At 40.8% G+C, this 21,739-nt stretch overlaps 2 protein-coding genes across 11 annotated transcripts; both read right to left on the bottom strand.

Annotated features, from left to right (window-relative positions):
* Window positions 1–313: 313 nt before the first annotated feature.
* On the bottom strand, window positions 314–2,654 carry endouc (endonuclease, polyU-specific C). The gene is made up of 8 exons (XM_028408134.1): window positions 2,514–2,654; window positions 2,328–2,381; window positions 2,138–2,237; window positions 1,951–2,062; window positions 1,722–1,843; window positions 1,034–1,146; window positions 786–936; window positions 314–710 (listed from the first exon to the last, which is right to left on the bottom strand). Exons 1-8 carry the CDS (start codon window positions 2,522–2,524, stop codon window positions 435–437), a joined length of 939 nt encoding a protein of 312 aa, XP_028263935.1. The 5' UTR covers window positions 2,525–2,654; the 3' UTR covers window positions 314–434.
* Window positions 2,655–3,231: 577 nt separating this feature from the next.
* ppfibp1b (PPFIA binding protein 1b) lies at window positions 3,232–20,230 on the bottom strand. 10 transcript variants are annotated; one of them, XM_028407813.1, is made up of 28 exons: window positions 20,061–20,230; window positions 15,516–15,601; window positions 14,873–15,078; window positions 14,078–14,167; window positions 13,879–13,992; window positions 13,312–13,443; window positions 12,218–12,310; window positions 11,829–11,921; window positions 11,056–11,173; window positions 10,874–10,918; window positions 9,867–9,928; window positions 9,685–9,769; window positions 9,362–9,492; window positions 8,944–9,041; window positions 8,169–8,226; window positions 7,906–8,077; window positions 7,476–7,508; window positions 6,814–6,955; window positions 6,597–6,728; window positions 6,234–6,384; window positions 5,993–6,104; window positions 5,799–5,887; window positions 5,535–5,657; window positions 5,287–5,412; window positions 5,013–5,201; window positions 4,347–4,511; window positions 4,133–4,198; window positions 3,232–4,036 (listed from the first exon to the last, which is right to left on the bottom strand). In XM_028407813.1, the coding sequence occupies exons 2-28, from the start codon at window positions 15,577–15,579 to the stop codon at window positions 3,953–3,955; spliced, it is 2,973 nt and encodes a 990-aa protein (XP_028263614.1). In that variant the 5' UTR covers window positions 15,580–15,601; window positions 20,061–20,230; the 3' UTR covers window positions 3,232–3,952. The 10 variants fall into 10 exon arrangements, with proteins under 10 accessions (XP_028263614.1, XP_028263615.1, XP_028263613.1 ...); XM_028407814.1 differs by having other exon boundaries at window positions 8,169–8,229; window positions 9,694–9,769; XM_028407812.1 differs by having other exon boundaries at window positions 3,233–4,036; window positions 8,169–8,229; window positions 20,061–20,229.
* Window positions 20,231–21,739: the final 1,509 nt, after the last annotated feature.

Here is a 21,739-nt window from a genome sequence, read left to right as displayed (position 1 = left end):
CCGGTTGCCGTAGTTTTTAATTTTCATATTTTTGCGAGCCTCCTTTATAAGTAAAATGTTCAGTTAGCTGCCAGCTTTCTTGTTAATTTCTTATAAATACTTTTATAATGGTGTATGGACAGGTCGTAGTATTATACTGCCTTTATTGTGATGAAGTAAAAATATTTCCTCACAATTAAAACTTATTTTCATACATGACATTTCAGTACCCCTTATGGCCAATGATATAATAATAATTCAAAACATATTGGGGCACACAGACATCATTTTCATCACACAGATTATTAGTGATTTCAAAGATGATAACAATTGATTTAAACCAATTTTCTTTATTTTGAAAACTGCATGAAAACAACTCTTTGATAGTTTGATCAATTACTACATCAAACAGGTCTGTGCCTTATGACACTGAGTACAATGACAAAACCTCCCCATCAGTGTGACTGCTGTCTGACATGTCTGCTGTTGCTGCTGAGCAGTTTGGGGTATGCTGTCCCGAGGGAGCGACCGTGTCTGATGACCACCAGCTCCATCTGACACTGGTCGATGTTCACCAGCACTGTGGTGCTTCTCTCTGTGTTTATTAGGAAGATGATGGTGAAGAGGGCCATCTCAAACTCAGGGCTGGTCCCAATGAAGGCGCCGCCGACAGGCTTCACCAGACCATGCCAGCTGAACTGGAGGTTCAGAACGTGGTCGTCATGATCAGGCTGCAGACAATACATGAAAGTTAACTGAGAATTGACACAGCCTCAAATGCATCTCCTTTGACTGATGACACTCACTAAATCGTACTCCCTGGCCTTGTAGCCTTTGTAGTCCAAGTGTCTGTTTTTTTCTTGCAGGTAGAACTGGAGCCAGTTGTGAAAGCCTATGATTTCTGTTCCGGCTTTCATCTCACCAACAAACACGTGTTCAAATCCACAGGAGTCCAGCCTGGTGATTTAATTTGGCGGAAGAAAATGACACTAATTCACTTGACTCACAAACACTTACTGTTGAGTTCAACAGTCAGGATGTTATGGCGTCTCACCCAGAGTTTCTCTGCCTGTGGTACAGGTGGAACCAGATGAGGTTGAGCTGATTTTTAAACAGCCTGAGGTCGGAGCTGGACTGTCCTTTGCTCACCAGGTACATGTGAGCCCGCTGTGAAAACACCATGAGATTTATTCATGCAAACCCAGCTGTGGATTGTCTCATTCCAACAACAGATCTGATGAATAAGATGAGTGAAGGGCACATTGAAGATTACTCTGTTTATAATAACATGAAAAATTCAACAAGTTCTCCATGTCCACATTCTTGCACTGATCCTCCTCGGGGAGACCCTGAAAAAAAAGCCAGTGCAGCATTCCACAGCTGCATGCAGATGTTTCCGTTTTTTTTTCTCTGTCTAACATTGTGAAGTGATGTGTTCAGTGCAAAAGTACAACAGGAAGAAAGGGGGGAAAAACCTCCCTCTGGAGTTCAGCTGCAGCCCCAAAAATAACAGCGGGGAACAAAACAACTTAGAATGTATGTTGAGTGGTGGGAAATGTACTATAGAAGTACGCTTAATCACAAAACTATCTATCCATCCATTCTTTTAACCCACCTCATCCTGTACAATGTGATGGCACAAAGTTGTTATTATAATGCGGAAACTAACTCTACACTCTACATAAAGCTGCATATGCACTAGACCATATACAGTGCAATTAGGTGTGACATGTCAAATGTACCTTCATGACTTGTGTCTCTAAGATGGCATCCAGGAAGAGATTAACCTCAGTCAGCTCCTCTGTTGTGACTCGTTCTGTCACGCCTGTAGACCGCTCATAGTTGTCAAGGAGTGCCATGAAGCCTAAAAAGCACAGAAGTCCCATTTATGTAAAGTGAAGTCAATGCAAACAACCTGAATGCTTAGTTTCAAAGGGAAAATGTTTTTCAGTCTGCTCCAGAGACACTTACAAGAGAAAGTGGTTGTGTTCTTCAGTTTGTTCTCATTAACGCTGGAGAATAGAGGCTGGGAGGCGTGATCCTGAACAACATGGCTTCCCTGGTTCACAAAACCTGCTCTACCCTGCAACAGAGTCACAGAATGTACCTCTGTAAAAACAGCACACAAGTGCTGTTTGAGGTAGGAAGGAATCTTTACCTGAACAGAGATTGTGTAGTCGACCCCAGGTTTCATACGATTCACATCCAAACTCCACAGCTCATTGAAAATATTGGACAGTTCCTGGTTTACAGCTGGTCTGTTATAGAAACAAACAGGCAGAGCAAATATGACAAACACTGATTCACACACTGGTAACATCATGAAGATTTTATGTATTCCACTTTACCTTGATGCATCCAGTCCACCGAGAAACCCCGCACAGAGCAGCAATCCACAGAACCTGCACCTCACACGACACATTCAAACAGATTAACCAATCTACCAAATAACATTAACATTATTACATCATGACAGGCATAAATCTGAGCTGTGCTACACAGGGGTCAAACTTTACAGAAACACAACTACACACCTTGCAGCCATGATGCCAGTCAAAACTCTCCACTCCTTTAGCTCAGACTACAGTAGAGAAGCCACTCATATGTTTGTTTGGCAGAAGGTCCTGTCTCCACCCAGTATTTTGTATCCTGCAGGGGCTGGGCAAGAATATCTGGACGAGGACAAAACTCTGGGGTTCAGCTCCCAGCGTGGCCGACAGAGGGCGCTTTGTCTCAGGATCCATTTTGCACACACTCAACTGTTTCAATTGTGTTTGTCTACTTCCACACAAGTAACATGTTTTAACACAGCACAAACCACAATCGTGTTTTCCTGGAGTGTTTAATGTATGTCTGGTTAACTCTATTACTAATTTTGTGGACATTTTTGCTTCATGTGTCTTATTTTTTTAGGTCAGTTCGTACTCACATCATTTATAAAACGATGTATAATGTCTTCTCTCTAGAATTGTTTTTTTGTTTTTAAACTTGAGTGCTAAAATTTGAAGACAATGTCAATGCTCTGAGTGTGATGTATTTGTCTTGTTTTTTTTGCTCTGCTGCTGTAACAACTTAATTTCCCTACAGGAAATCTTATCTTACAAAACTTTGAGTTGTAATTACTGTCAAATTTGCATCATCACTCACTGCCTCCATCTGCACTTAAAGAATTCAACTCAATGGGCATGTTAATCATATTTTTACTCTTTCTTCATAGCTCTCAGACAGTGGACTTCTTCTTTTTGAGAAAATGTATTTTATTGATGGTCACAATGTGGATAAGTTAAAAAAAAACATGTCTCATTCATCAGAAGAATAATAACTCCAACAGGTTTCCATTTTAAAACATTTTATGGTAAAAAAAACACAAATGACAAGCTCTTATATGAAGTGAGATTTCAATACCATGCAGTGATATTCATTAGGCTTTGTACTGTATATGTGCAAATGCATGAGTACTACTGGAACTCTTTAGAAAAAAAAAGATAAAATATAAGACCATTATAAGACATAGCAGCTGTTTGGAGTCATCATGTGAAACATGGGAACGTGCTCTTAACGTATGACTTCTATGAAGTCTTCTACTTCTATGAAATCTCTTCCAATATCTCTACAGTCAGAAGGCCATTAAAACATATATTAAATCTATATTGGCATTCTTCTGCTGGTTGACACGTCAGCTCTGCCATACACAGAATGTTATGAGTACAAAATACCTCCAGAATCCAGCTGGTGTTTAAAATGTTCCCACAGTAGTAGAGTTCAGGAGTAAATAGTGGTCACTGGACTGCAGGCGTGATTTAAATCGGACATAAAGACAGACGCTGTAATACTTTTGGCTCTTCTTTGAATGTAACACTACTAAGATATGTTGGATCGTTCTCTGGGTTTTGTTGAAACGAGTCTGTGTGCAAGTGGAGAGGAGTTGGCACAGAGTTTCATTCGCAGCAGGATCAGGTCTGATATGACAGGCTCAGGCGTTGGAGTCGTCGTCTGTTAAGCTGGGGTTTGGTGAATGTGAAATCTCTTTGAAGAACTCGTCGTCTTTAAGCATGCTCTGTTAAAAGACAGCACAGGAAAAATGTCATTACAACAAGAGCCCTAGAATCAATAATCTATTATACTGTCAATGATATGCTACTTTGATTGTTACCGTCAGATTCTGGATCCCCTCAGAGAAGGCTCCAATCTGTCTCACAGTTCCCTCAGAGTCTTCCATCTGTGAAGAGACATTTACTCAATAAAACGACCCACAACAGAACACAAAAACTGTAGCTGACTCAAGAGGCACATGTCCTGCACATTTTAGTAATGTATGTAGGTATATTCATGTATAGGAGGATCATTCCATTGAAGAACAAGCTGACCTGCTCTAGTCTGTCAAGGTCGTCTTCATAGATTTGAAGCTCGAAGCCTTTTTGGAAGCTTCTTCCCTTTGGCATCTCCACATCCATTGGACACACATACTCTTCATTCTCGTCCTGCTTTTTCTTCCTTAGACTACCAAAGTTACCGAATGACAGTTTCTTTGGCTGGCACAACACAAGGACAGATTAGTACACAAGCAAACACACAGTATGACAGTATGTGAAAACCTAATGCACAGCTGCATTTGGTCTATTTCCCGTGCTTATGTGGATAAAACTGGGCGAGGTTTACTGCACAGTTTGCAAAGCCAAATTTGACTACCACAGAACCCTCAGAACAAAACATCCTACAATAACTGTTTCTATGGGACATCACCAGCGTACAATAACAGCAGTGTGCTTATTGTGGGAGAATATCGAAACCTGAAAATGTATGAGGGGAACTACGGCTGCAGGAAACTGGATGGCTAAAACTGATGCCCAATATAAACAGAGTTTCTGTATATTTATAAACAAAACATACTTTTTCATGTTTTTTTTTTTACAGAAGAGGATATAGTTTTGCAACCTTTAAGTACATGTTGAGAAGCACACAAAAGTTTCTCATTCAGTGCAGCCAACAGCTACAGAGTACTGTATCTAAGGAGTTTGGGACTCATGCACTACCTTGACCTTGGTGGTTGCAGTAAGCAAAGTGTAGTCTGGGTTTTCCAGACACTCCTGTTTGAGCTGCTGAGCCTCTGAACCAATCAGCAGGTTGAAATGCGTGGCGAGATGGCGACGCAACAGAGTCTTGTTGGGTGGGATATTCAGCAGCAAAGCCATGGTTTCCACATTGAACCGTGGTTCCAGCACCTGAGCAAGAAGCCAAAGTACTGTTGAGGGACTGGATACACCTGAGAGTACGTTTCTGCTGGGAACTGGACATGTATGCTCTCACCATTAAGCCTCCATGCACGCCGCTGCCTCTCAGGTTGGGAGCGTATTCTGCGAGGTCCACAGACCGCAGCCACTCCATCACCCTGTGGTTGGTCCACTGTGAAATCTCTGCAGGGGTAATGTTGTTCTGTGACACAAAGAGGTACAGATAAGTTTACACACAACTGTGTGAGCCTGTGTTGTAAAACTGTGGGTCAAACAGTATAACAAACAAGCTGTATAATCATTTTTCTGTTAAAATGATGGCACCTCGTCTGATGGCCTACGACGCAAACAATTTGGCTCGTAGTTGTTGAGTCGGAGAACTTGAATGGCTCTCTTAATGCTGAGGTGATGCAGAACACTTCCGACCTTCAGAGAGAGCAGGTCATCCTGAGGGATAAAACAATCAAAGCGTTATTACAATAAAATTAAAGTGGCAGAGGCATCGCAGTGAAACCAGGTCATCTCTAGAGGAGCTCGTTAAAAAACGTGTGATGATATCTACAGGAATCTGGAGTTTTCAACACTCACCACTGTCATGTAGTGCAGCATGCGACCATCAACCCTCCCTTCATCAAACTGGGTTTTATACTGAGGCAGACCGATGTCATCCAGCCATCCTGATGAGAACAGTCAAATATGAGTTCCACAGTAACAACAAAATCAGCTTGTAGAAAAGTGTGTGTGTTTTCACATTCTATCTTTGACTGGCAGCTGGTACTCACTTGTTACCCAATTATAGTCCAGCTTTCCTTTATTATCCTCCTCCTCTGAGCCAAGAGCCTGCAGAGCCAGCTGAAGCTTCTTTCTGTGCAGCGGGTGTTTGATGCCCAGCTCCTAAACAACCACAAGAAGACAAGTGAGAATTTCACAACCCCCAGGTGCTGAAGAGTGAGTCCAGGACACGAACACTTTGCATGTCTGGCAGCGTTAGTTCACTTATTAAATTTTTCTGCCTTGTCTCACCCGCTCCAGGTCCTGCTGGGAAGCCTGTAGCAGTGTCTGTCCAGAGGAGATCCACACACGAGCCATGTTTACATAAAGGCCAAGACCCTGCTCCTGCAGCCACTCACAAACCTGATCCTTTGACCAGCGTGCAAAGGGAGCGTCCACGTCACTACAGAAAAAAGAAAAGGGAAAAAATACTTCCATAAGCATGCAGGCATGCCCACTGCTGATACACTAGATGCATTTTTATTTCTTTGTTCATTTAACAAAGATTGCTTTGTTGAACTCCTTTCATTATTTTTGAATTTCATTGTACAAAAGAGTCAAAACAAGAAAACTCCATACTGCCTTTCATTATTCAAGCTGAATACACAGACTCACTTGTTGACTCGTTGGAGGTCACGAGACCAGCCCAATCTGGGTCCTGCTGTGGCACGGACTCCTCCCCGCTTGAACTCACCCTCTGGTAGGTTGTCGTCCAGGTTAAAAGTGGTAGACTGGCTCCTTTTAAGCCTTAAAAAACAAACAAACATTCCAGTCTGTGTGTCACAATGTCAAAATGTTTACACAAGTAAAATATATTTTATTCAATACTTACTTTCCAAACAGTTTCTTTATTCCTTTAGATTTTTTCCTGCTTTCTGGTGTGGTGGGCAGAGTGTGTGTGCTGTCACTGTTAGATGACCTCTGTGGCAGCCCAGCCAGATCCAGGTGGTCAGTGCCCTGCCGTTCAGTTTCAGCTATATGAAGAAATGCCCACAGAACATCATCAGTGTTGCAGATACACACTGATCAGCGGAGTAAAGAGATCCAGAAAAAAACTGTGACAGACACATGACAACTCCTAGACAGACTGGGAGGTCACCGTGGGCACTAAAAGCTTTGCATGCATCAGACATGCTGATGTCTGTATAATAATAATAATAAAAAAAACATTAATTAGTTTTGTTTTAGATTTTTAGTGGGTGACTTTTGAGATCCATGACTCTGGACCTGAAGGGCTTTGAGAAAAGTTTAAGCAAATACATGCAGGCACACAGGCAAATCAGCATCCACAATGGACTACACGTTGAACAGACAACAAAAAGGGAACAAAGAGTAGTGATGCAGATGTTAAAGCTAATGAGAAACTCTAAAAAGACGCGAGCTGTATGGATGCAATGAGAAAAGACGGGTGTACAACGATGCAGGACAGTAGTTTCCTTTGTTTTCTTTGGAGAACTACTGCATCCCTGCTATGATTTGCAGTCTATACTGTACCTAGCATAGGCGCACTCGCACTCCTGCTGCGGTCTTCATGTGTTACAAAGCACACACAACACACGACAGGGTCCAACAGAAAAAGAACAAGACAAGAGGGCAGAAATCAGGATTGAAATAATAACAGAAATGGAGAGGTGGAACACCGACATACATGTATATGGTACACATACACAGGACATACAGCGGGCACACAGCGGCACAAAAACAGACTTCCACAATTAAATGGAGAACCACAGTTTGTGTGGGCTGCAAATTATGGTCCTGGTCCATACAGTATATTCCATGGGTGTGGCTTGGGAAAATATAAAGTTGTCCATAAAAGAAGGAAAAACCTATAAGAAAGTCTCACCCTCTTGTAAACAATTTCAGGTACAAGCTTATTGTCACACACAATAAAGTGCCACATCACGCCATATTTTTTTCTCACCTAGGTTAGGGGTACTGTTTGTCTTCTTGCCACCGCGGACCTTAAAGAAGCCCTTTCCAAAGGATGAACGAGCCTTTCTAGAGCCAAAGCTGTCCTCTGTGGTGGCAGGCAGGGTGGCAGAGGGAGCCACGGGAGGCTTTTCACACACTTTATTGATGTCTTCACTGGTACTCTGAGGGAGCAAAAATATTACTCTTGAAAACCTAATTCTCCCAGCCACAGCTGTGGTGGTGTGGAGGCATATAATCTCTATAATCTTTCACCTTCTCATTATTACTCCCATCTAGGTTTTCCTGGCTCACAGTCTTGGCAGTATCCTGGCTGCTGAAATAACAGATAAGAAGACTTTACTCATGGCAGTGTGAGCTGGTCTCACATGGGAAGGTGAGGTGACAGGATATGATGATGAGCTGCTGGTACACATATTCTCCTTATGTGTAAGTTCTTGGTTGCAATACTTCCTCCCTCTGACTAATGACTGCAGCTAATGGACAAAACATGTGTTAGCCTGCGTACACAACAAAAAAGCAGTATTTATTAATATGATTGTAATGTGTATTATTTCCTACAACATGTTGAAGTGTGCATTTACCAATTAAAATAAAAATTAAATGAAAACGTGTATTTTTCAGCTCAGCAAAATTCTGTAACCAAATGTTAAAGCTTCTAAAAATGTAGGATCTCAAATATTTTTAGTGGTAACAGTTCCTGATGAGCAGTCCAAGTGGTCTGAATTCCTGTCACTTGAGTGCACAATACAATGCCTTATATTGATGAAAAGGTACTATTGTATTCTATTTGCACTGGAGTATGACAGGAAACAATGTCATGGGGTTAAACAGCACATGCATCCATGATTCACCCCAGACAAATACATATGAACCAGTCAGTGTCATCATATGTGGAGGTGACTGATGAAGCTGTGACTAAGGACAGAAAGCACAAACATACATTTATGCTCTCTTCCCACATGAACCTTGTACAGATCAGTTACAGGTCAGGCGGCTGATTTGGAGTAAAACAGTGAATGTAAGATACCTTTCTACATCTGTTGGTGAGGACTCCGATACTCGCTCTGGATCAGAAGGGCTCGGTGTGGGCGAAGGCTCTTCAATCTCTCCATTAGGGCTCACCAGCTAACATGACAAATAAAAAAGGGGGTTTTGAAAATGCAAAAAAACCACAACATATGAACTCACGCAGTCTAAATTTGTCCTGATGTTATTTAATTAATTGGCTGTCAAGCTCTTCATCGCTCATTAAGAAAGTGTGAGATTAATGTGAAGTATTTATGAGAGTGTTTTACTGCAAACTGTAATGAGATGTGAAGTTGCTTGAGGGGAATACATGTTTGTCTTTGTCTAGTATTCATGACCAATAAATGAGGAAATATCTTTTTACAAAAGATATCCTGTCTTTACTTTAGCACTTGCCACACCACGTCTGATGTACAAACCTCATCCGGGCTTCTTCTTTTCATGTCTTCAACATCTATATTTTCTGTCTCCAGAGACATTAAATTGGCAGAAACAAAAGCAATGGATCCATCACCCGGACTCTCCACATGCTCGTTGTCTTTTGTTTTTTCTGAAGTGGAGAATAAAGTAGTTGCAATGACTTGGCATGGCATGCAAAATTTAAAATCATCATACCAACTGCATCAGGGGTCAGATTTTACAAGACAACAATAAAAAAAATCTAATGAATACTGTTCATATTAGCTCACACAAAACACAAACAACCATATTTAAGATTTAACTCTGTAGGAGCAATGGTAACCTTTCTTTCCTTGCACCGACATCACCATGTCTTGAACTTTCTTGTAACGCAGAAGCGACTGCTTTAGCTCTTCAATCTTACGATCCTGCAAAGAAAAATACAATTAAAACATAAAAAGAGGACATTTTTTGAGGCAGAGGGTTGGATTGCTTGGAGTGAAGAAAAATAAAGAGCAGCTGTACCTTTTCTTCATTCGCTGCCATCAATGACTCAACTGCCTTTTTCATTCTCTGCACTTCCACATCTAAGCGAGGACAGAACATAACTTCAGGCAAAGAACTGGAGTGTTTAAAGGGACAGATAATCAACAGCAATACACAGGGTGCAGAATTACTGATGTATTTTTTTTAATCGGTTGTTCAAACTGAAACAATATCCTTGTGTGAGCAGACCTTCAACATAGTTAACTGTGCTAGAAATGTTAACATGAGGCACATAAGGCTCTGTGAGAGGTCAATCAACAGCATTAACAATCCTCAGTTATTTAAGTCTTTGCTAGTTCAGAAACAAACTCTCCTCAATGTTTAACTTGCTTAAAGATGCCTGAGATACTGAAAATAAGATCTTATTGGTATATTTGGTTTATATTTATTGTAGATTATATGGAGTACAAACAGAGTGTATGCTGAGGAAGTGTGTGCTGCGTATAAGAAATGAAATGATCCTATACATGTGAATATCTACTCTACATCTGATAAACTATGAAGACTGTGCTCACAACAAAGATACCGCCACACAACATGGAACAGGGAAACAATAATACATGTTAGCAGGGTGCACACAGGCTGTATGTGTGAACCAGGGAATGTTTAGAGGACTTTGAGGAGGGGTACAGGAGGTGATTATTGTTGAAGGACATGAGTCAGAAGGATGAGTGAGCAGTCTGAATGGTTATGACAAACAACAGTTCATTCCTCATTCCTGCTGAAAACACAAAGTAAACAGTTCTGGTTGCTGTTTTAGGTTGGGCATTAAAACACAGTGACAGGGATATGGAGGACCTTGAATTGGCTCAAAAAAAAAAAACGTTTAAATGTGGTGTGGTGCTCTGTGGTCGGGTATTATTAGCACTCCAAAGGGTTATAACGGACAAGCAGAGTGCAAATGGCTCATGCTCGTTCATGCAAACAGGGATTGAGGTGGGTGCAATAAGAGCAATATAAAACACAAGCATGAGAACCCCCCTTACGTTTTTCTTTCAGCCTCTTTCTAAGAGTTTCATCTGGATGAGAGACTAAACAAGACAAAACATTATGAAAAAAGCTGGAGGTAAAACTTTAACCCAAACTGTTGCTGATTGTATGACTACTCATTTATATTTCATAAATGTTCCTGCATGCTGAAGATCAGCAACTTGACTGGCTTCCACACCTTTCTCTGAGGGATCTGTGCTGCTCGAGGCGATAGCTTTGAAGCTTGTGTCATCCTGAAGCCTCCTCATCTCTCCGTCTTTGCCCTCCAGCTGCCTCCTCAGCATGGCAAGCTCCTCCTGTCCAACAGAGGACAACAGTGAGAACCTTTCTTCCACCCAACACACAACACCTCCCTAACTCGACAACCACAAGCAAACCACAACACAAGGTTCACAGACGCTGACGTGGCATACAGGCACATAAGCCACACCTGCTCAAAGGGCAACATGTGTGAGGTAGGTGGTAAACAATGTCTGGGAGGGCTGAGGTAATAACACATATACTATAAAAACAACACGTTTGAGTGACCAGAGCAGGAATATCAAGCATGGAGACAGGCAGAAAAGAGGAAATCAAGTAACAAGTGTAAAGAAAGAAAACACAGAAAGGCAGAGCTCTGCCAGCTCTCCACAGAAACTCCAAATTAAAGCATACCTGTGGTCAAAAAAATGTGTGTGTTTGCTAAAACTAGATGCAGGCTGTAAGAAGTAGTATTTTTGAATGCACTTCACTTCCTACATTTTACTGTGTTAGAAGAAAAGTTAGGGATTTCACTGTGTGCAAAAATGACATCATTTGGCATAAGTAGCAAAAAAAGGAAAATGTCAGCTAAACAGACTTGGTTATGTTTTTGCCTTTAAAATTAACAGAAAAAACACAAGAGGAGCCAAAGGGAGAGGTAAAAACCATAATCATACACCAAGCACAACAATCATCCTGAGAAAAGCCAACCTTCATAGCCTGGAGTTTGTACTCCTTCCTCTGTTTCTCATACTGCATCTGGCCCAGTTTGATTTTCTGGCTAGAAACCTTAGCCATAAGTGACTAGCAGTAGAGAGGCAAACCAAGAAAAAGAAAATAGAGAAGCAAGAAGATGTAAAATGAAGAAGTCGAGAAGAAGGTTGAATATCTGAGATTCAAGCAAAGATATTTTAATTATAAAGCACACTGCAGTGTTCAACAAGTTGAGACGAGCATCCCAGGAAAAAGGAAAGTGTCACAAAAAATCTAAATTCAAAGCTTTTAAACCATCCACCAGAATCTTTGAGCAATTTCAAAATAAAAAAAATAACACAACTTACTGGCAAACTACACCAACAAAAAAGTCTGTGACAACTCACCTTTGTGGATTTAAGTTTCTTTTCATACTGTAATTTTTCACTCTCCAGGTCTGTTAGTCTGTACCGCAGTTCATTAATTTCAAGGATCAAATCCTGAAAGAATAAAAGTGGATATTATGTACATTGAATATAGTGCACATTTTACACATCTTAAAACACGATTAAATGTGTTACAAACACATCGTGACACTGATGTTGTGGTGGTGATTTTCTTTGTCTTTCCCCTCAGACTGTTCAAACTCACTGATAAATGACCAAAGATAAAACACTGTTTAAATGAGGAGCATTAAAGTGTGAAAGCAGGTTTACACAACTGGCACTAAAGACAACTAACAATTTCAATGTCCTTCCCAGTGGCTATGAATGCTCTATGGTTGTTGCAAGTTAAGACTTAAAGCAAAAAACAGCGCAGTTTTTTTATACTTAATAGACCATTCATATGAGCAAATGTGTTTAGCTCCGTACAGCTAAAACAAACTGCATACAACCACTCTAGAAATTCTAGTTTGGGAGGAATTCCTTACAGAGCAAGGCTTCAAAGCAGCAGCAGAGATAAAATGAGTGGAAGCTGCTTTGTGGAGAAGAAGTGATTTATGTGCTGTGAGGCGGAACATGGACAGCAGCTTTTTGTTCCAGTGAGGTGGAAGAGACGGCCACACTGCTACAACAACAACATGACGTGCTTGAAAGCTTTTCGAGCATTCAGCATGGTTCATCTGGGAGCACATATCTCCTCGTCTCTAGTAAACAAACAGCTGGTATCTTTACAAAGCCTTTAACCAGAGGGTGGAAAAACCTATCCAAGATACATCACTGTATATACTGATGGTTTTATTTTTTATTTACAAATACAACGACAGGCTAATATTACAGCAGCACTAACACTTCCTTCAGATGTGACAAATCTTTTACAGCAGCTTAACACACAACTGCTTTGAGACTGACAATGTAATGACACTCTCTCTCACACAGGTGTTAGACAGCATGAATGAGCATTTGTTGTAGGGTGTGTGTGTTAGGTGAGGGGGTGGGGGGACAGAAGGGAAACAGGCAGAAACAAAGACGATTCCTGTTCTAATGATTAGCTCACATACCTCACTGTCCCTAAATCTGTCATCAAAGTCCAGTCTCTCCTTTTCCATGTTGTTCAGCTTCAACTTGAGGTTGGACACTTCAGACATCAGTTCAAGTTTCTGCGTCTCCAGAGAAGATCTGCACAGAAGCTCCTGCAATGACAAATGATGACAATATAAACAATGTTGTGTCTGCTATGTAGACAACATTGAAGCTTATACATGTTAACTATTATATAATACAAGTTGCATTATGTTAATATTTGCTGTATTGCAAATACAACATTTTCTAGAAAAGATGTTTGGAATTTAAGAGGATATGTATCTTGTCTTTTGTCTGAATAACCATTAAAAGCAGAATATTCTTTGCATGTAAACAATTTTTTAATAAATGCACAGATGTACAAGGGGATTCATTTAATAAACTTGCAGAGCAGACAGGGCAGCAAACTTAAATATATTTGTATTTATCAGTACAGGTTTACTGACAAGAAGAGTCTGTGAACTCAGGTCTTCTAGGAAAAACAAACAGTACAACAGCTTTCACTGCTGGTTGGCTGAAAACACTTTGACCTTACACATACACACCTGTTGTAGCATTTCCTCAGTGGCGTTGAGTTTCTCTCTGTGCTCATCCAAACACAAGTCCAGATCACGAATCTTCTCTCCCTGAGCCTCCACCTGGTCTGTGAGCACACTCACCTGCAAAGAAACAAGACACCGTTACTCTGTTGTGTCTATCTGGCATGGATATCGATCTTAAAATGATGGGCACTGGTAAAATTACCTGAAGAACCAGAGACTCTTTATCACTCTCTAATCGGGTAAGCCTTTCCTGGTAGTGGTCACCACTACCCAGAGAGATGTGCCCATTTGACTGCAGTGAAAGAAGTATGGATGGGACAGAGAAGAAGATGTTTTAACAAAAACCTTTACAGTCCTATTGTCTTATAATTATTTTAGATTAACTTCTTCACTTCAGTATATTTGAGGCCACACTGCTTCACCCTGCACAAACAGAACCTTACATGGCTCACATTCAGACTGCTGTACAAAGAGTGAGTTACAGCATTACACAAAAACTCACTCTGGCCTGCAGCCCATCACTCTCCCAAGTAACACTCTGATTCCCAGGAAGTCAGGGTGCTGCACATTAGCTGCACCACTGTCTTCATCGTGCATTCACAGTCGAACATGCCAATCATGTTTTTACTTAGCAAAACAAGTCAGCTGTATACTGCACACAGGACAGTTTGGCATACACAGTAGCACAAAGAGAAACCCACCATAAATACAATTCTTGCACGATTACATACATACTGACAACAACATACTGATCTCATCTCTAAAAGTAACCTGAAGCCTTCATAACATAAAGATATATTTGACATCTTTTGTGTAAAATGTCTAGATAAACCAGTTATGTGACATTAGCAGTGAAAGTGATCTGACCTGAGTCTACACTATACTGACTGAGAGCAAACAAAGGCAGCCTGACTACATTTTATGATCATCAAAACAGGCCCAGTTTTAACTGGCACAACCATGTTAGGCTTTTTTTCCTTTCATGTGAGGTTCTCACCAAATGACCATGGAGCCACTCAACCAGGTTGTCGGCTGTGGAGTCGGGGATCTGGCAGCGTAGACTCTCCCTTTCCTCTGTGTCCATCATCTCCAGGACGCTCCTCAGGTCTTCTAAAAGGTGAAGCGCTCGTAAACTACCCATGAAAGGGGATGTAGGCGACTGGCAGTCAAACAAACCATTGGAATAGTCCAGCGCTTTGGAGCCTAAAGCAAACAAGAGATATGAATTTATATTTCAGGGAACAAGGCTTTTAATCTGTTACAAGCAATTCAGGCTGGACAAAATTCAATCACATTTTTCCTGTTAACTGCTGATTAAATTGTTAATCATGTAAAAGACAAGGTGGTATTTGTAATAATGCAACTACACAGTAACTGGATGAACATGACTTAAAGCCAGTTGGTCTAATATGGCACAGAATAAATGCCAAAACCCCCCAATGCCAGACATCACATGACATGTATCTGAAATGTCAGCTGTGCAACAAACCATAACAAGACACCAGATAAGCCTTATCAATGTTGACTCAACCTGGAACAGAGACTATGTTGCTTTATGCTTGGACACAGCTGTAGACAAAGAAATCACAACATGTCTGATTCAAATACTAAAAGTCAAGGTAAGATGTTGGGAACTTTACCTGCTATAATGCCATCCATCTGCTCCAGGGCTGCGGCCAACATGTCGCTGGCATCAGACATCATCTTTACTCACTCGCTGATAAACCTTTAAGGAGTGACATAACCATATTAAAAAAACAGCTTTCAGTCACAGCACTAACACTGACATTAAACAAAAATGTTTCCATGAATTAGGCTGCAACTGCATGCATCTTCTTAACCCTAAAAGGATTGAAGAAACATGTTTGGCTGCTGTATGATAACTACAGCTCTGTTCTGTGGCAGCTTTAACAAAAACAAGTGAAAGAAGATGATATATGCATTGTTGAGCTGTTCTATTTTCTTCTGTGCTCCCTGCAGGACAGGACTGGAGCACAGTAATGAAAAACGCATTTCAGAATATCAATTAGGCCATTTACTTAAAATATTGGCCCCATGAACGCCTTGCCAGTAAGACACTGGACACTTTGTTTGGAGCTGATACATTTTAGTGTCCCAGCCTTGGACATCAGCCCAAACAGCACTGCGGCCCCCCTTTTCTACTGCATATTCATGCACATTTAAACATGCACATAGAGGCATTTATTTGCTGCTAATACAGACATGCCTCTTCCTTTAATCAGCTGCCTCAAATCCTAAGAGTGCCTGACGCTGGGACATGGCACCCTTTTCAAACTTTATAGCAACCACCCACAGACCTAGCACTGTTATTTCAGCATTTCTGTGGTCACAGTTTCCATTATGTGTAAAATAAGCATGCCCTAAAACATAGGATTCGTCATCAGGTTGACAGGATATGAGAGGAGCCAGCATGCCGTTGCTTCACATTAAACTGCTGAGCGGTTTCTAACAGTACAATTCTGAGTATGGGTAAAATGTGTCTTTAAGGCTGCCTACAGAAGCTGCTTGTCCCACTTTTCTGCAAAACAGACACAGGCATGCCATGACATTCAGAAAAAGGCAGAGCAGAAAACAGAGTCTAACCCGATAATACACAATGTTTTGACAAATAGATTAACTCTAATTCATATACATTGAGAAAGGCATGCGGCTCCCACCAGTAGAGGAAAAAAGGTCTTCAAGAAACACAAGCAGGTAGAGTTGCCTTCAATTGACAGCACAGCCTGAATGCCTTTCACTGCACTCCAGGAACTACAGCTAGTTTGCATCAGGATGACTCAAACTGGAATGAATGCCTGTAGGGCATCCCCTTAAAAACTGAGTCAGTTTTTTCCCCCTCAGAGCAGAAAAGCAAATAGGGGGAAGGTTAACACATGGCTTTCAGCAAACATACTTCAAACAAACCAGGTCAAGACCAGACATGCTGCTCTGAAAGCTGCTGTCCATGTGTCAGGCAGCGCTAAACAAGTGTAAAGAAACATGTCGGTGCATTCTGTCTTCTTCAGCCTGTATCCAGGATGGACAGTCCAAAAGCGTAATTACAGACAAGTGCACTCTGTCCTTGAGTCCTGGGAAGCTGCTGTGGCCTTGTGTAAACACAAGAGTCGTCTAGCAAGCAGCTCACAAGGTAACTGTTTTACAAAAACAGCATAGGCACAAAGGCTTTGAAACAAAATGTCTTTTAGCTTTGTGAGTTATGAATTTATTACAAAGGTACAACTGCAAAACTAAACACACGTCACCATTCAAAATGACATGTGTTTTTCTGTAATAGACAAACAAGCTCCAGTGTCTTTTCTGAGTTGATTTAAAGAAAGCTGCACCTGTAATGCTCGCTGTTCACACGTGCATGCTTGCTATCAAAGGAGATATCTCAAAAGCAGGCTCCCTGCTCAAAAACAAAGTCTCACTGTCTGTCTTTCTCTATAGACCACTTACACGAACCATAAGACACACAGAGAAGGCTATTGTCCTTCATAGTGGGGTATTTTGACTGAGAGTCATAGGAACACAAAGAGAGAAAAACTGCATCACAGTGTTATAGTACACACGGTGCTCACAACAACACCTGCCTGCACACTCCTCTCAGACTCAAAACTAACCAAAAGAAAATAATGCATTCAGAAAGCAGTCTTGCCCTTTGGTGAAAACAGCCATATAATCCATCCATTGCTTTTCAAATCCTTCAGCTATGGTCCCCTTAGGCAAAGAGAGCCATTTTAACCCATCCTCTGTGAACACACTACAGTTAGCTCAAGTATTCCTGGTATAAAAAAAAGACATCTTGTAATTTGTCCATCCTGAAAGACCACCAAGCTGTGCTTCTGTGCACGCACAGGAAACAGTAAACAAACTACAGGCCTGAGGGTCACTAGTCTCTACGGGGAGAGAGAGAGAGTTTACAGCTGCAAAGCAACTGACATTAACAGCCTGAGCTGAGGTGAGTTGCTATGGTGGAAAGGAATTTACAAACCAGACATCAATCACACAGCTGTTTGCTTTACTTCTTCTGTTTTTATCCAGGAAACTTCATGTTTCCATTGACATGACAAAACAGGATGCATGTCTCTTCCTATAGTAACACTTTCTATGTTTTGGCCTGGACTCATTTTTAACCTTCTCAAAGTTTTTCCATGAAAAACACTAACCTCGAGCTTGCAAAGCTCATGCTGTCCAACCCTCTCAAACACATCAGTCTATTCAGCAACAGGATTCTTTAGAAGTGAATGAGGTGTCTGAGGAGCGAGGTACCACACCTAAGATGGCAAAAACTAGAATGTACGAACTGTCTGCTGTGATTTAATCTTAAGACAAGCTCAGTGTTATTGACTCTGAGTTTAAGGATGCATGAAATGAAGTAGTGCGGTAAGAAGTCTCAAATGATTCACTGGGTGTAGACACAGTTGGGGGGTGTTCACCCGCCGCCTCTAGGACGCTGCTCTGAAATAACCTGCAGCTATTTCTAACCTGGGTGAGCAGGCAGAATACATCATCACTAATTTTATACCACCAAATAAAATGGCTGGTTTGAAAATGAGACTTCAGTGCAGTGTAAGGGGCCCTTTCTCTATCATTAGACTGGCCAGAAATAAAAATAAAAAGGCATCCATGCAATGCATGATGCAATGTAAACACAGCTGAACAAAGCTGTCATGTGATAAAATCTGATGCTTGTAGCTTGTGTATGCAGAGCATTGATTCTATATTGGACAGCACAACACATTCTTTTTGGAATGCAACAACTTGTGCCCTAAAAAGTTCATTGAAATGCAATGAAATGTGTCAGTGAATAGTGCACGTGCTACGGGTTTAGGTATCCTGCAGGTTTACATACAGATGTTTTAGCATTCTTTCAAAGTAAAATCCTCTCATGGGAATTGTTTCCATAAAAACAACAATATCCAATAAGAAAAAGAAAAAAAATGATTCTTAAGTCAAGAAAAAGGATCCTCAAAATAAATCTCTCTAGTAGTAGTATTGTCAAGAAGTAATTGTGCTGAAAGCATCTGGTCTTTATGATTAATTCTGTTGCTTTGAGAGGCATGTGAAAATGGAGACCACATTGTTTTAGAGGTCAGATTGGGGGTAATGCCACAGCTGATCAAGTTTCATAGCTGTAAAACCAAAAAAACACTCAAAACTATCTGGACCAGTACACGATTGATAACAGGGCCAGTACCAGAACTTAGAATCAGTGATCAGGGGACGGGTAGTAAATGTATTTAAGTTCAGACTTTTTCCCAGACGCCCAACTTTCTTCTTAGAATCAAAGGTCTCAGACATACAGCTCTGAATCATGTGTCCTCTTCAATAAGAGACATAAGCAAAGCTGGCTACATTAAAGAGTTACGATGCTCTACATGTTACAGCATTGTGGTGCTTTTTGCAGCTTTGTTGTGACAACACGTTAGGCTGCATTATAATGTGTTCGCATTCACATCACTCAGTGAAGACAGACATCACAGGGGGTCACAGCTCCGCTGTGAGTGAGAGGGTACATCCTCAGCGTACAGTATGTTTCTAATGTTATCGAAACACTTATTGATAACATTAAAAAAACAAATATCCATCACACAGATAAGTTACTCTGACTTTAAAATCAAATTGTGACTTTTACACAGTCTAAACACTTGTATATATATATATGGCCCGTCTCCACTTCCGTTAACATTTAGTTTCCTGCACGTTGAGTTTATGCTAAAGATGTGGCCTCAGGCACCGACACAAACACCTACAGCTGCTGACTGACTGCGGAGATGTGGCACAATCACAGACGTCTCAGGTCTCAGTAGCTGCCAGATTTTAAAGCTACTGCTACAACTGGAAACAATAACACCACCTACGGAGACATCGCGCTAAATGAGCAGGTACATGTAGCTTTCCAGAAATCTGTGGCCGATTAACTTTTCTTATTAGCTGTCCGACAATAGAAGAAAATCAAAGTTCACCCAACATGGTGCCGTAACTTGTAGTGGGATGTCGCTATTGAAGAGTAATTACTAAAGCTGTAGGGACTTTAAGGTTTTATCGATAACACCTTTGAAAAACCGCTAAAAAGTTTAAATTGTTACTACATTTAGATAATGTGCACGTTCAGCTGCGCGAGCCACAGCAGCAGCTTTATTCCGTTAAAGATAAATCAAAACATCACCGGCCTCACTTACCCAAACTCCGCTGGATCAAATGTCGGTATCCCCGTTAGTTTAGTTCTTCTGAGGCGAGTGTAAAAAGTCCACAGGGTTTGTTCTCAGAACTTCTCCGTGCCCACCAGATCTACCCGCTGTGCGTCCACATCGCTACGCCATGATGGAGTGACAGACCCGCTGGAAAACTTGGGACGTCACGGCTGGAAAATCCCGCCCCGCTCCGGCCTGGATTGGCCCGGGAGCAGGAATTTCTTATAAAATGGGAGAACTGGTGCGTTCACTGTAGCATAGCAAAAAACGGGTTTGTTGTTAAGTCCAACCGTGCGCCTCATCTGTAGGTTTCCTCCAAGTTTTTATGTAACTAAGAATGAACAGACTCAACAATCATCATCTGTTAAGATCCCGGGATACACACTGAGGATCTGGGCCCCTGCAGGAAACTACGTGTTGTTTTTTTCATTTTTTTACCGGGACAAGAAGGCAGCATTAAAGTTTCTAAAGTGACCAGCTCTACTTTAACCAAGCACAAGCGACATCTAGTGGATGTGTCAGTATAGAGGCCCTCTACTAGAGGTGTTCCCAATTCGGGGGTCGAGGCCCCTCGGGGAGTCGTGAGACCCTTCAGGAGGGTCGCGAGATGATTTACAGAAATCGTTAAAAAAATGATTGATTGATTGATTTTTATAATAAATTGTATGTGGTAACCTAAAAATATGGGAATTAAATTTAAATTAATTAATTTTACCTGAATTTAATCTTTAATTAAAGTACAATTAAAGCAACAGAAATGCTGCCATCCAAAAGAAAGATATTAGATAGATATGAAAAGGCATCACTAATTCAAAGTTTCCTGTAAAATTAACATTAGTAAACACTGTGCTCTGTGTGCCACTTGTTATTCTGCAGTTTAACCTCTCCACATTTCTTTCCCTCACATTAGGTTTCATAATCTAAAGATGAATCTGTAGTCAACCGGGTAATGTAAATAATATTTCATACGTCATTCTCAGAAGTGGGTTGGTGACTTTTGGCATAAACATGGGAATATCCCAAGAAGAGGAAGTTTTTATTTGTATCTAATATGCACCTTCACAATGCTTAACCCTCATGGACTGTTCGCAAACACTACCCTAATGTGTTGTTCGGGGACAAAAACGTCCCCTAACTTTAACGGTTTTAAAAATATATTAGATAAATATTTTTTTGAATTTTTTTTGCATAGACCTTTTAATTAACTTCAGTTCTAATCAACAGTAGTGAAAAAATCATTTTCCCCCAGGATTTTAACCCTTTAGTCACCAATTTTATAAGGGGTGGTGCTGAAAATTGAAAAAAAAAAAAACACACAAAATGGCTCATTTTTAATAGAAAAGGTGAATGTGGACTGGATTCTTTTTAACCTTTATTACAGTCTTGGTCATGTCAAACATCAGTAAAAAATTGACTTTATTGCATTATTAGTTTTTGCACAGCACTGGATTTTCTTTTTTTCTCACATTTTGTCCCATAGACTTACATTATAAACACACTTACTCACTTTACTGATGTTTGACATGACCAAGACTGTAATAAAGGTTAAAAAGAATCCAGTCCACATTCACCTTTTCTATTAAAAATGAGCCATTTTGTGTTTTTTTTTCAATTTTCAGCACCACCACTTATAAAATTGGTGTTTAAAGGGTTAAAATCCTGGGGGA

Source organism: Parambassis ranga, chromosome 6 (assembly GCF_900634625.1).
Source record: "Parambassis ranga chromosome 6, fParRan2.1, whole genome shotgun sequence".
Classification (NCBI taxonomy): domain Eukaryota; kingdom Metazoa; phylum Chordata; class Actinopteri; family Ambassidae; genus Parambassis; species Parambassis ranga.
The sequence above is the reverse complement of the archived record's forward strand: the minus strand, read 5'-3'. Positions and strand labels throughout refer to the sequence as shown.